The 12,898-nt window shown below is 41.7% G+C and overlaps 1 protein-coding gene across 3 annotated transcripts in view; it reads left to right on the top strand.

Annotated features, from left to right (window-relative positions):
* LOC131551356 (integrin alpha-X-like) overlaps positions 1 to 12,898 on the top strand; it is a 65,439-nt gene that overhangs the window by 23,349 nt on the left and 29,192 nt on the right. For all 3 annotated transcript variants that reach the window (XM_058794253.1, XM_058794252.1, XM_058794254.1), the window contains 7 exons: positions 5,356 to 5,493; positions 5,759 to 5,832; positions 5,930 to 6,071; positions 6,211 to 6,309; positions 9,346 to 9,425; positions 9,500 to 9,586; positions 9,698 to 9,776. In XM_058794253.1, coding sequence (XP_058650236.1) covers positions 5,356 to 5,493; positions 5,759 to 5,832; positions 5,930 to 6,071; positions 6,211 to 6,309; positions 9,346 to 9,425; positions 9,500 to 9,586; positions 9,698 to 9,776 — 699 coding nt within the window. The remainder of the gene's footprint in view (positions 1 to 5,355; positions 5,494 to 5,758; positions 5,833 to 5,929; positions 6,072 to 6,210; positions 6,310 to 9,345; positions 9,426 to 9,499; positions 9,587 to 9,697; positions 9,777 to 12,898) is intronic.

Below are 12,898 nucleotides of genomic sequence, written 5' to 3'. Positions count from 1 at the left end.
GTTGTCTAGCTTTTCTGATTACAGTTTTTCTCAATTGTTTACACGCAATTTTAAAAACCGGGTTCTTTTTTTCCAAATATAAGCACAATTATCCAAACACCACACTCAATTTGCATAATTCCAAGATTGTTTGCAAAATGACACACTTCAGTCAAAACATATAAACATATTTGTGAAAATGCTATTAGTTTTATTTAACCAACACAGTCCTCAATGATCAGACACTATTGCAGCCAGTTTCACACTGCTGTGATAAATAAAAAACACATTTGTAAAAAAACGAATTTTAGGAAATAGCATGTGCTAGATTTTTGGCCAGACATTGTTATGTAAGGGATCATTTAGATGGGAAAAATATTGTGACAAACCCACAACATTCTTCATGATTAGTTTGAGATATAGGAGAATGTACACAAATAGGCCTATAAAACTTACAAAGCACTGCACAACACTGATGCTGCTGACTGAATATTTCAAGTATTTATTTCAATACTTACAATATTTCTTACCATAATCAGTTACAGTAATCAACCAACAATGAAATCAATGAAACATAAAATCTGTAGACAAATAAAATTACTGCATGAATTACAGTACATACACTTTGACTCTGAAGAAAAGTAAAGTAAACAGAAAACTACTGTAAAAGCAACAAGAATACTGTAACTATTCATCTCTCCGTCTGGCTGGATCAGGCCATAAGATTTCATCCACATCACAGGCTATGTCTTCATTGGCAAGGCACCGTTGGAAGAATCGCCTTGTGTGACGAATCCACCCCTGCACAGAAGCTGCTTCAATAAGATCACAGGCCTGCTCCATGGCCTGAATGAGGGGCAAACGGTCATAGGGCCGCAGGTCGTATACCTTCCACCGCCACGCTGAAAAAAACTCTTCTATAGGATTCAGGAAGGGGGAGTATGGGGGAAGGTATAAGACTTCAAAATCAGGGTGATCATGGAACCAATTCTGGACCAGAGCAGCCCGATGGAATGAGACATTGTCCCAAACGACAATGTACCGCATATGGTCCACTTGGTGTAATGCTGTGACAATCTCATGCAATCGGTCAAGAAATGCAAGAATTAGATTTGCATTATAGGGTCCCAGATTTGCATGGTGGTGGAGGACCCCATTTTGTGTGATAGCAGCGCAAATGATGATGTTACCCCCTCGCTGCCCTGGCACATTGGTGATTGCCCTGTGTCCAATTACATTTCTCCTCTTCTTCTTGTTTTCGCAAGGTTAAATCCAGCCTCATCCACATATATAAATTCATGTTGAATTTCTGCTGCATCCATTTGCAAGACTCTCTGAAACACATTAAAGACAATAAGATGCTATTCAATATCTATTGGACAGTATTTTTTGTGACAGAACATTATGAGCAGTGCACAATACCACACCATAGTAAGATGAACAATACATACCTCCACATACTCATTGCGCAGATGTTTCACTCTCTCTGAATTTCTGTCAAATGGTACCCGATACAGTTGCTTCATGTATATTTGATTTTTCTTTAGGATTCGACCTAATGTTGACAGAGAGACTCGTTGAATGTTACTGAAAATATTGTCATCATTGATGATATTGGCTTGGATTTCTCGCAGCCTGATACAATTATTGGCCAAAACCATGTTCACAATGGCAGCCTCTTGTGCACGAGTGAACATAGGGCCCCTTCCACCTTGGTGTCCTCTACCCTCAATCCTATGTTAAAAAAAAAAAAATTATATATATATATATATATATAAAATACATATGCAGCCTACTGTCAAATGTCACAGTAAACATTATTGATGACAAGTACAGCAAGCTTCAGTTTCAATATACTGTGTGGTTAGCTTACCTGTTTTCTCGATGAAATGTCCGAATTACTGACGCAACAGTATTTCTGCTGAGATTTGGTTGAACTCTTTGTCCAGCTTCCATCAGTGTCAGTCCATGGTTGATAACATGGTCAATAAGTGTTGCACGGATTTCTCGAGTCAAATTTGGTCCTCGCCTTCTTTGTTCAGGTTCTATCAACCCTTCAAGTCCTTCTCTACCTCCTCCTCTACCCACTTCTCCTCCTCCTCCTCCTCCTCTACCCACTTCTCCTCCTCCTCCTCCTCTACCCACTTCTCCTCCTCCTCCTCCTCCTCTACCCACTTCTCCTCCTCCTCCTCTCTACCCACTTCTCCTCCTCCTCCTCCTCCTCCTCTACCCACTTCTCCTCCTCCTCCTCCTCCTCTACCCACTTCTCCTCCTCCTCCTCCTCTACCCACTTCTCCTCCTCCTCCTCCTCTACCCACTTCTCCTCCTCCTCCTCCTCTACCCACTTCTCCTCCTCCTCCTCTTCTCCTCCTCCTCCTCTTCTCCTCCTCCTCCTCCTCCTCTTCTCCTCCTCCTCCTCCTCTACCCACTTCTCCTCCTCCTCCTCCTCTACCCACTTCTCCTCCTCCTCCTCCTCCTCTACCCACTTCTCCTCCTCCTCCTCCTCTACCCACTTCTCCTCCTCCTCCTCCTCTACCCACTTCTCCTCCTCCTCCTCCTCCTCTACCCACTTCTCCTCCTCCTCCTCCTCCTCTACCCACTTCTCCTCCTCCTCCTCCTCTACCCACTTCTCCTCCTCCTCCTCCTCTACCCACTTCTCCTCCTCCTCCTCCTCTACCCACTTCTCCTCCTCCTCCTCACCCACTTCTCCTCCTCCTCCTCCTCCTCCTCTACCCACTTCTCCTCCTCCTCCTCCTCCTCTACCCACTTCTCCTCCTCCTCCTCCTCCTCTACCCACTTCCTCCTCCTCCTCCTCCTCTACCCACTTCTCCTCCTCCTCCTCCTCCTCTACCCACTTCTCCTCCTCCTCCTCCTCCTCTACCCACTTCTCCTCCTCCTCCTCCTCTACCCACTCTCCTCCTCCTCCTCCTCCTCCTCCTCCTCTACCCACTTCTCCTCCTCCTCCTCCTCCTCTACCCACTTCTCCTCCTCCTCCTCCTCCTCTACCCACTTCTCCTCCTCCTCCTCCTCTACCCACTTCTCCTCCTCCTCCTCCTCTACCCACTTCTCCTCCTCCTCCTCCTCTACCCACTTCTCCTCCTCCTCCTCCTCCTCCTCCTCCTCTACCCACTTCTCCTCCTCCTCCTCCTCCTCCTCTACCCACTTCTCCTCCTCCTCCTCCTCTACCCACTTCTCCTCCTCCTCCTCCTCTACCCACTTCTCCTCCTCCTCCTCCTCTACCCACTTCTCCTCCTCCTCCTCACCCACTTCTCCTCCTCCTCCTCCTCCTCCTCTACCCACTTCTCCTCCTCCTCCTCCTCCTCTACCCACTTCTCCTCCTCCTCCTCCTCCTCTACCCACTTCCTCCTCCTCCTCCTCCTCTACCCACTTCTCCTCCTCCTCCTCCTCCTCTACCCACTTCTCCTCCTCCTCCTCCTCCTCTACCCACTTCTCCTCCTCCTCCTCCTCTACCCACTCTCCTCCTCCTCCTCCTCCTCCTCCTCCTCTACCCACTTCTCCTCCTCCTCCTCCTCCTCTACCCACTTCTCCTCCTCCTCCTCCTCCTCTACCCACTTCTCCTCCTCCTCCTCCTCTACCCACTTCTCCTCCTCCTCCTCCTCTACCCACTTCTCCTCCTCCTCCTCCTCTACCCACTTCTCCTCCTCCTCCTCCTCCTCCTCCTCCTCTACCCACTTCTCCTCCTCCTCCTCCTCCTCCTCTACCCACTTCTCCTCCTCCTCCTCCTCTACCCACTTCTCCTCCTCCTCCTCCTCTACCCACTTCTCCTCCTCCTCCTCCTCCTCTACCCACTTCTCCTCCTCCTCCTCCTCCTCCTCCTCCTCCTCCTCCTCTACCCACTTCTCCTCCTCTACCCACTTCTCCTCCTCCTCCTCCTCCTCCTCCTCCTCCTCCACCCACTTCTCCTCCTCCTCCTCCTCCTCTACCCACTTCTCCTCCTCCTCCTCCTCTACCCACTTCTCCTCCTCCTCCTCCTCCTCCTCCTCCTCCTCCTCCTCTACCCACTTCTCCTCCTCCTCCTCTACCCACTTCTCCTCCTCCTCCTCCTCCTCCTCCTCCTCCTCCTCCTCCACCCACTTCTCCTCCTCCTCCTCCTCCTCCTCCTCCTCCTCCTCCTCCTCCACCCACTTCTCCTCCTCCTCCTCCTCCTCCTCCACCCACTTCTCCTCCTCCTCCTCCTCCTCCTCTACCCACTTCTCCTCCTCCTCCTCCTCCTCCTCTACCCACTTCTCCTCCTCCTCCTCCTCCTCCTCTACCCACTTCTCCTCCTCCTCCTCCTCCTCCTCTACCCACTTCTCCTCCTCCTCCTCTACCCACTTCTCCTCCTCCTCCTCTACCCACTTCCTCCTCCTCCTCCTCTACCCACTTCTCCTCCTCCTCCTCTACCCACTTCTCCTCCTCCTCCTCTACCCTTCTCCTCCTCCTCCTCCTCTACCCACTTCTCCTCCTCCTCCTCTACCCACTTCTCCTCCTCCTCCTCTACCCACTTCTCCTCCTCCTCCTCTACCCACCTCCTCCTCCTCCTCTACCCACTTCTCCTCCTCCTCCTCTACCCACTTCTCCTCCTCCTCCTCTACCCACTTCTCCTCCTCCTCCTCCTCTACCCACTTCTCCTCCTCCTCCTCCTCTACCCACTTCTCCTCCTCCTCCTCCTCTACCCACTCCTCTTCCTCTACCCACTTCTCCTCTTCCTCTACCCACTTCTCCTCTTCCTCTACCGCCTTCATCTCCTCTTTGAGCTCCCCCTCTCATTCTCACTCTTCTTCTTCTAACTCCTTCCATTTTTGTTGAAGACAGGTGAACTCACCTGCTGCCTTTTATAGCACACACTGAAAACAGTGCTGCGTTTTCAAATTAGCACATGTGTGCTTCCACACCTGGTGGTTGTGATTATCCAATTCGTTCATTAGTGTGGTCATTGGCAATCCAGTGCTTTGTAATGACAAGTAACCTCACAATCCTTATCTGTGTCTAAGGTGTGAAAATGTGTGTAGAGTTTTACAAATCACTGTGTGTAATGTTTTGCAAAAAGGGTGAAGCAGACATTGTGTGTAATGTTGTGCAAATCTGTGGAGGTGTTTTGCTCATTGGAGTAGAATTTTGCAAATTGCGTGGACATTTTTATTTTAGTGTGTAAACAATCGTAAAAAACTGTAAACTTTCAGTGAATCTGATGATGATGAGTGAAGGTAAAAATCCGAAAACTTGAGACATTCTTGTTTCTTTTACCAAAAGCTCAGTTATTCAAACTTTGTTAATTATGCCTTATTTTTACACAACAGAAAGAAAATTAGCAGGATGCAAAACAACATATTTTGGAGAATTATTACATTCCTTACTATTTCCTGTTTCTACCAGGCTTGTCCAGAAGATGCTCTGAATCCATTGTCCAGTGAGTTAACATTCACATTTGAGGGTCTTCCATCTACATCTAGAACAATGCAAAACTTGAGGCCAGTACTGCTGCCGGAGATAAAGACCACCACAGACCACAATGTAAGAGTTAATCTGTGCACAATCCTTAATACCTTATAGCCTGTACTTCATAGTTCACTCTAAAATGTATGATCAAAACTGAAGTATTCTAATATCAAAGGAGGTTAATTTTGTCCCTCGTCTTTTTAAATATGTCATGGTGGCCAACATAGCCAGAAGAATCAATAATGCAGAAATGCACAGTGGTTTTAGAATTTCAACCTCATATATGAGATTCTTGATTTTTTTTTTCTTTTTTTTTCTGTGCCCTCACATTGTTTTACAGCTAGATTTTGAGATAAACTGCGGAACTGATAATCTGTGTGTTGATGACCTCAGAATGGATTTCAATTTCTCTGGGTGAGCAAATCACTTGCTCTATTTCTAAAGTGTAATATTGATAGAGATTAATAATTCCAAACTATCTTGACATCTCTCTTTTGTTTCTGTCATCCAGATCTACAAACATAGAGGTTGGGATCATGCAGGAGATCAATGTGACAGTGTTTGTAGAGAACAGAGGAGAAAACTCATACAACACAATCTTCATCCTAAACTACCCCTTTGGACTTTCCTACAGGAGAATTACATCTAAACAGGTAAAAACAGACACCAAAGTACAAATGCTGAAACTATAGTAGTTAATCATGATAAATATCCAAGGCAAATTATCTACTAAACAATGAAGAGACAATAAAATGTGTGTTGAAATATATGATAAACAATCTGTGTGAACAGGGCAGAGTGGAGTGTGTGTCTCTGGATGGTGTGCAAGGAGTTAAACTAGGAAAAACCACCTGCTTCATCAGTAAACCCATCCTCAGGGACAACTCTCAGGTCAACAATCACAGCCATGACACACGTGTTTGCTCATGTGTAGTGCTGCACGATAATGGTTAAACTCAGTGCTTCTCAAATTTGTCCTGGGAACCCCTCACCACTACAGATTTTGTATGTCTCTGTCATTGGACACAATCAAGTCAAGTCTTGCAGATTCTACTTACGAGCTGAATGAGTTGAGGTGTGTTAGAGGAGGGAGACATACAAAACTTGCAGTGGTTGGGGGTCCCCAGGACAGGTTTGAGAAGCACTGGTTAAACTGATAATCATGATACTTTTGCTCAAAAATTAGAATCACGCTAAACTAAGAAATTTCTTCTTACGTTTCCTCAGAATTATTGCACGTTCATGTAGGCACAAATCAAGAGAACGTCTGCTCATACACTGGGTTTACTTCACCCAGGTCTACTTTCCTGGTTCATTATTTTCATCATAAACATTAACACACTCTCTACATTATGAAAACTGGTAGAACGTTAAGCTTCTCTCAAAAGTTAAAACTATAAAAAAAAAAGATTGTTTCTGCCATGGAATAAACAAATATAAAAAGGTAATTGTGAGTTTTTATCTTTTCTTGTAATTGTGAGTTAATATCTTGCAATTTTGACTTTTTTCTTTGAATTCTGAGTTTACATCTCACAATTCTGTTTTCTTTTTGTTTGTTTGTTTTTAATTGTGGGATTAAGGGATCTACAATATGGTCATGCATTGATATGTGCTTTATACGTACTAATAAACAGCCAATATGCTAGTAATACAGTGAAATTCTTTTTTTTTTTTTTTTTACATTTGAACCTTTAAATTTGTATCTTTAAATAAATAATAAAAAAAAACATTTTATTGTAGCATAGTCATTGCATGTGTGCATTTATTCAGCAACCACAAACAATATAGTAGAGACTGATCTTTGGATTTATTACAGTCACTGAGAAGGTTTGCTCAGATTTAGTTGCAGAAAATAGTACAAGCGGCCATAGGTGGAGGGTGAACAAGCGCCAGGGTAAAGTTAAATGTAGCTGAAAGTTAGTATAATCTATTAACTACAAACATCATAAACTCGTCTTTCTAGGCAAGTACCAGATATGGGTGTCATGTAGGCTAATACATTTTTTTTTAATAGGACTGAATTTGTATTTAACATGATCACAATTTAATGAAAAAAATTGAAAGTTGCTAATTGTAAAGTTTTCATTTTCACAGTTACTCAAACAGGGAATAAAGTATATACAGAAAGTGAATGAAGAACACTAACTTCGATCTATTGATCGAACAAAAAACAAAACTGTCATTATAATCACTGAAGCTGTCTACACTGTGAAAAGAATCTCTTACTTACATTGTACGTGTTACGGGGCTGACGAGACGTGAGACGTGCGGATCCATATGCAGACTTTTATTGAAGAGAGACGTGGTCATAACAGGCAGGGTCGAACAATGGCAGACAGGTATAACATGGGCGAGACAAAGAGTAAACTAAGACAAGCGTGGGTCGATGATCGGCGAACAGTATCCAAAGGGGCGAGACAGGAGAGGTAGTACAAAACGTCAGCGATGGTCCAGGCAGGGGAAAACACAATCCAAACAAAGGCAGGGCTGGGCGAGGCAAGGCAAGGCAAGGCAAGGCAAGGCAAGGCAAGGCAAGGCAAGGCAAGGCAAGACTAAGAAAACTAACAGGGCTCTGTAGGGCAGCGATAATGCATACAATACTCGGCCACGAGGGAGAGAAAGTCCAGGGTTTAAATAGAGTGTGTGATTGGTTACAGCTGTGTGCGTGTGATCAGGTGAGCGTGTGATTGGTGAGATGGCTGATGGGAAACGCAGTCCATTGTGATGTGTGGTGTGAAAGTCAATATGATGAGCGAGTGACCTCTGGTGGTGAATGAACGGAAGTGCATGGACAGGATTCGTGACAGTACGTACATCTATGCTTTGTTGTTTCTGATGAGAAAAGTCAATTACAGTGCAGAATTCAGTCAGCGAGCGCGCGCACGCAACGAAACTCCGGTATTTTAGCGCTGACTCATCTGAGCATCTCTGATTGACCACTACATTCATAAGCTAAACAGAATCCCTTGTGATTGGTTATAATACACAATGCTGTAAAACGCATTAAAAAAATATGATTAAATATAAATTAAGAAATATCGGTAACACTTTACAATAAGGTTCATTATTATTAACTAACATGAACTAACCATGAGCAATACATTTGTTACTGTATTTACTAATCTTCGCTAACGTTAGTTAATAAAAATACAGATGTTCATTGTTAGTTCATGTTAGTTCACAGTGCATTAACTAATGTTAACAAGATTTTAATAATGTATTAGTAAATGTTGAAATTAAAATTAACAAAGATTAATAAACGCTGTATAAGTGCAGTTTATTATTAGTTAATGTTAACTAATGTAGTTAACTAATGAACCTTATTGTAAAGTGTTACCGAAATATCTTAATTTATACGCAAACGACACTTTTCATTAATTTTCACTTTGTTAGCAACAGATGTAATAGATTTCATTTTAATTGTGCTGTGGTGCAAGTCCCCGTGGCCAGAGAAAGGCTTACACACGTTTCGCCTATGCAAGCGGCCTTTAAAATCTGGACGTCTGGCAACCCTGAAAGCTAGTGGAGGCTTGTTACTAATACAAGATAACATAAATGTCAAAATAAATAAATAAAAAAAATAAAATAATAATATTTATTTATTTATTTTCATCATTAATAAATTAACAAAAAAAAAAAAAGAAGGAAAAAATAACCAGGCCAGTATTGCAACAATTATGGTTAATTAATCAAGAGAAACCGTGATCATGATTAAAAATGTGATTAATCATGTAGCCCCACTTATGTGCACATACACACACATTTACTGACTAATTTTAAACTTAAAGCTGTTTTCTACCATTGTCTTATCCATAGAAAATTTTATTTCATGTTATGTTGACATATATGTAAGTTATGACTCATCTTTGAGCTAGTCTAACATTCAGTCTTGTTTTTCTTATTCTGGCATTTTTGTCCAAATTCTAGGTTGTCTTTGAGATTACATACAGCATTAATAAAGAAAGTACACTGGGCCAAAATGTGACGTTTAAGGCTGAGGTCACAAGGTATGACAATAATTTTAACTGATAAATTTTAACTGATAAGTGATGCTGATAAACAAAACCTCCATCTCTCACAGTGGGAATGACAGACACTTGAGCAGCAGTGGATTTTTTAAAATGAAGACCATTGGTGTCAAATATGCCATCTATATTGCCTTGATAAGGTTAGTGCTCTGCTTCATGTTTCTGTATAAATAGTAAATCATACCAAATTTTTCTTTATCCTATACTGTAATATTGTAATTGTTTTTTTGTTTGTTTGTTTTTTATTAAAGGCATGAAAATTCCACCATCCACATTAATTTTACTTCAGGGAAAAAGGATCTTATGAAACCAGTCCAGCAGATAATAAAGGTATCAGTTAAAATTCTGTAACTTAAAATACACTGAAAATAATTTGGCACAGAAACTATTTTCACTTGAGTTTGAGTTTTATTAGACATAAAAGGTGACAATACAGTCCAAAGGCAACTTATTCCACTCCTGTGCACCTGAATACACAAAGGCCCTTTGCCCATTCAACGTCTTAAACCTACATACATTTTTTTTTATCTACATACATATACATTTTATGATCTCGGACCATAAGCCCATATTATTTTCACTGACTCTTCCAGATCTCACTCAGATTTCTACTACTCCTGCAACTCTGTCTCGATTATACTCTCCTCAGTTTAGCACAAATTTCAACTTGTGCTTTGCTGAATGTTGCTCACAGTTGCACTTGGATCAATCATTATCTGACTTGGATGCTGATCAACATCTTAGCCTTATGTATTCTGCCTGGCTTAAGGTAGCAAATGCAACTGCCCCCCCTTAAGCCACACAAGCACAAACCAAAATTTGAACTTTGGCAAAACTCTGACACGCGCCTCTTAAGACAAAATTGTAGAAAGGCGGAATGAAAATGGAAAAAGGACAGGCTGCATATCTCTCTTCAAATGCTCAGAGACTCTCTTACATCTTATCAGACTGCAGCTAAGTCTGCAAAAGCTGCATATTTTTCTAATCTAATTGAAACTAATCACTCTAAACCTAAGGTATTGTTTTCAGTTATTCAATCTGTCACAAATCCTTCTGTTAACACTTTACCTGTTGCTTCTGTTGCTCTCTGTGAAAGCTTCTTGAGATATTTCAGTGACAAAATTACCAACTTAAGACGTTGCGTCTGCCCCACTTTAACTTTAACTGTCTCTCCAATCATGTCATCTGCCTCTGCCTTTTTGGATGTTTTTGAACCTATCAATTTTCAGGAATTGAAGGAGGTGATTGGTAAGCTTAAACCTTCAGTCTGTTCCAGCGATATCATTCACCCGAGATTTTTAAAATTAATTATCAATTCGATTGGGCCAGGTCTGGTGTCTCTTATTAATAAGTGTCTCCAGACTGGCTCTGTTCCTGCCAATCTCAAAGTCGCTACGGTCACTCCTCTGCTCAAGAAGCCTTCACTGGATTCCTCTGTCCTAAAATTTTTTCGCCCAATTTCTGTCTTCCCTTTTATTTCAAAGGTTTTGGAGAAGATTGTGCTGAATCAACTTCAAAGTTTTCTGTCAAGAAATTGTATTCATGAGGTTTTTCAATCTGTTTTAAGTCTGCTCACAGCACTGAGTCTGCCCTGTTGAGAGTGTTAAATGATATTTACCTCTCTACCGATTCCGGAGACTCTGTGGTTCTTATCCTTTTAGATTTATCGGCCACTTTTGATAATGTAGACCACTCCTCACTGTTATCCAGATTGGAGTCCTTAGGTCTAAAAGCTAACGTCCTGAAATGGTTTCAATCCTACCTGTCTGACAGAAAGTTTTTAGTGAAGCTGGGTAATTTTACTTCTTCTTCTGCACCTCTGACCTGTGGCCTTCCACAAGGCTCTATCTTATCTCCTTCTCTATTTTCTCTTTACATCCTACCTCTGGGCTCAATTCTACGTAAACATGGTATGTCTTTTCACTTCTACGCAGATGATACTCAAATCTATCTACCAATCAAAAAAAACAATTCCACTGCGATTACTTCTCTTCTGCAATGTTTAGAGGAGGTAAAATCATGGCTAGCCCAAAATTTCCTCTTCCTAAATGAAGACAAGACCGAGGTAATTGTTTTTGGTCCAAATGAAAACTCTCAGTATATAAGCCCTGAGTTAGAAAGTTTATCCGTTTTAGATCCTCACGGGTGCAGAACCTAGGAGTTCTTGTTGACCAGCATTTAAAATTTATTGGAATTTCTGTTATCGGATCCAGTTTCTATCAGCTTCGTTTACTGTCCAAAATTAAACATTTTCTCACTCCTAAAACTCTCGAAATCGCTGTTCACGCTTTTGTTACATCTCGTCTAGATTACTGCAATTCTTTATATTGCGGTATATCTAAGTCTCAAATTGCGCGTCTACAGCTTGTTCAAAATGCTGCGGCCAGACTTCTTTTAAAGTGTCGTAAACATGAGCACATCACTCCAGTTCTTAAATCCTTACACTGGTTACCGGTCTGTCAGAGAATAGACTTTAAAATTCTCCTCTATGTATATAAATCCCTACACAATCTAGCCCCTATCTACCTCTCTGAACTTCTTCTTCTCTACTCTCCGTCAAGAAGCCTACGATCCTGTGACCAGGCTTTGTTGGTAGTCCCTCACGTTAGGCTTAAGTGTAGAGGTGAGCGTGCTTTTGCAGTGGCAGGGCCTCGACTTTGGAATACCCTGCCTCTAGAGATTAGAATGGCCTCTTCTCTGTCTGTTTTTAAGTCTCTGCTAAAAACGTATTTGTTTTCCTTAGTGTATTGACTACTGTGCTATGGCCATTTTTAATTTTTAAATTGTTGTATTAAATTCTGTCTGGTTTGTTTTCTGTGTATGTGGTAGGCTATAATCTTGCTTTTCTGTAAAGCACTTTGGTCAGCCTGGTGGCTGTTGTAAATGTGCTATACAAATAAAATGAACTTGAACTTGAACTTGATAAATTAAGATCCATAATGCTCTGTCTAGTAAAATGACCATGTCTTAATTTAACCTGAGATAAATGATAATTAAAATATACCAGAGCTATATTATTAATTATTCTACATACCATTTTAGGTTCAGAAGTGCAATAGTTAACCATCTAAGCTGCTGAAAGTGTCTATTTTCCACATGACTAAAACATTGTAATCCTAAAACTAATCTCACCACTTTATTTTGTGACTTTTGTCATTTTGCCATCCACATACTGGATAAATCAATCATCCAAGAAATACACGCATACTCAAAATGACATTGAACAAGTCCTATAGCAAGCACCCTTAAACTTTAAAAAATAAATAAATAAATAAAAATAAATAAAAACTATATCTTGCAATGTATTTGATTCTAGCATTAACTTTCTAGAACACTTTCCAAGCCATATTCACTCCACAATTAACCAATGTTTTATTTGCTAGGATGAGCCGCTAACAGGTTGAGCACTTCCGGTTGAGTGAATGCTGTGCGAATTGTCTGCCGCTGCTCTC

The sequence above is a fragment of the Onychostoma macrolepis genome, chromosome 12 (assembly GCF_012432095.1).
Source record: "Onychostoma macrolepis isolate SWU-2019 chromosome 12, ASM1243209v1, whole genome shotgun sequence".
NCBI lineage: Eukaryota > Metazoa > Chordata > Actinopteri > Cypriniformes > Cyprinidae > Onychostoma > Onychostoma macrolepis.
The sequence above is the reverse complement of the archived record's forward strand: the minus strand, read 5'-3'. Positions and strand labels throughout refer to the sequence as shown.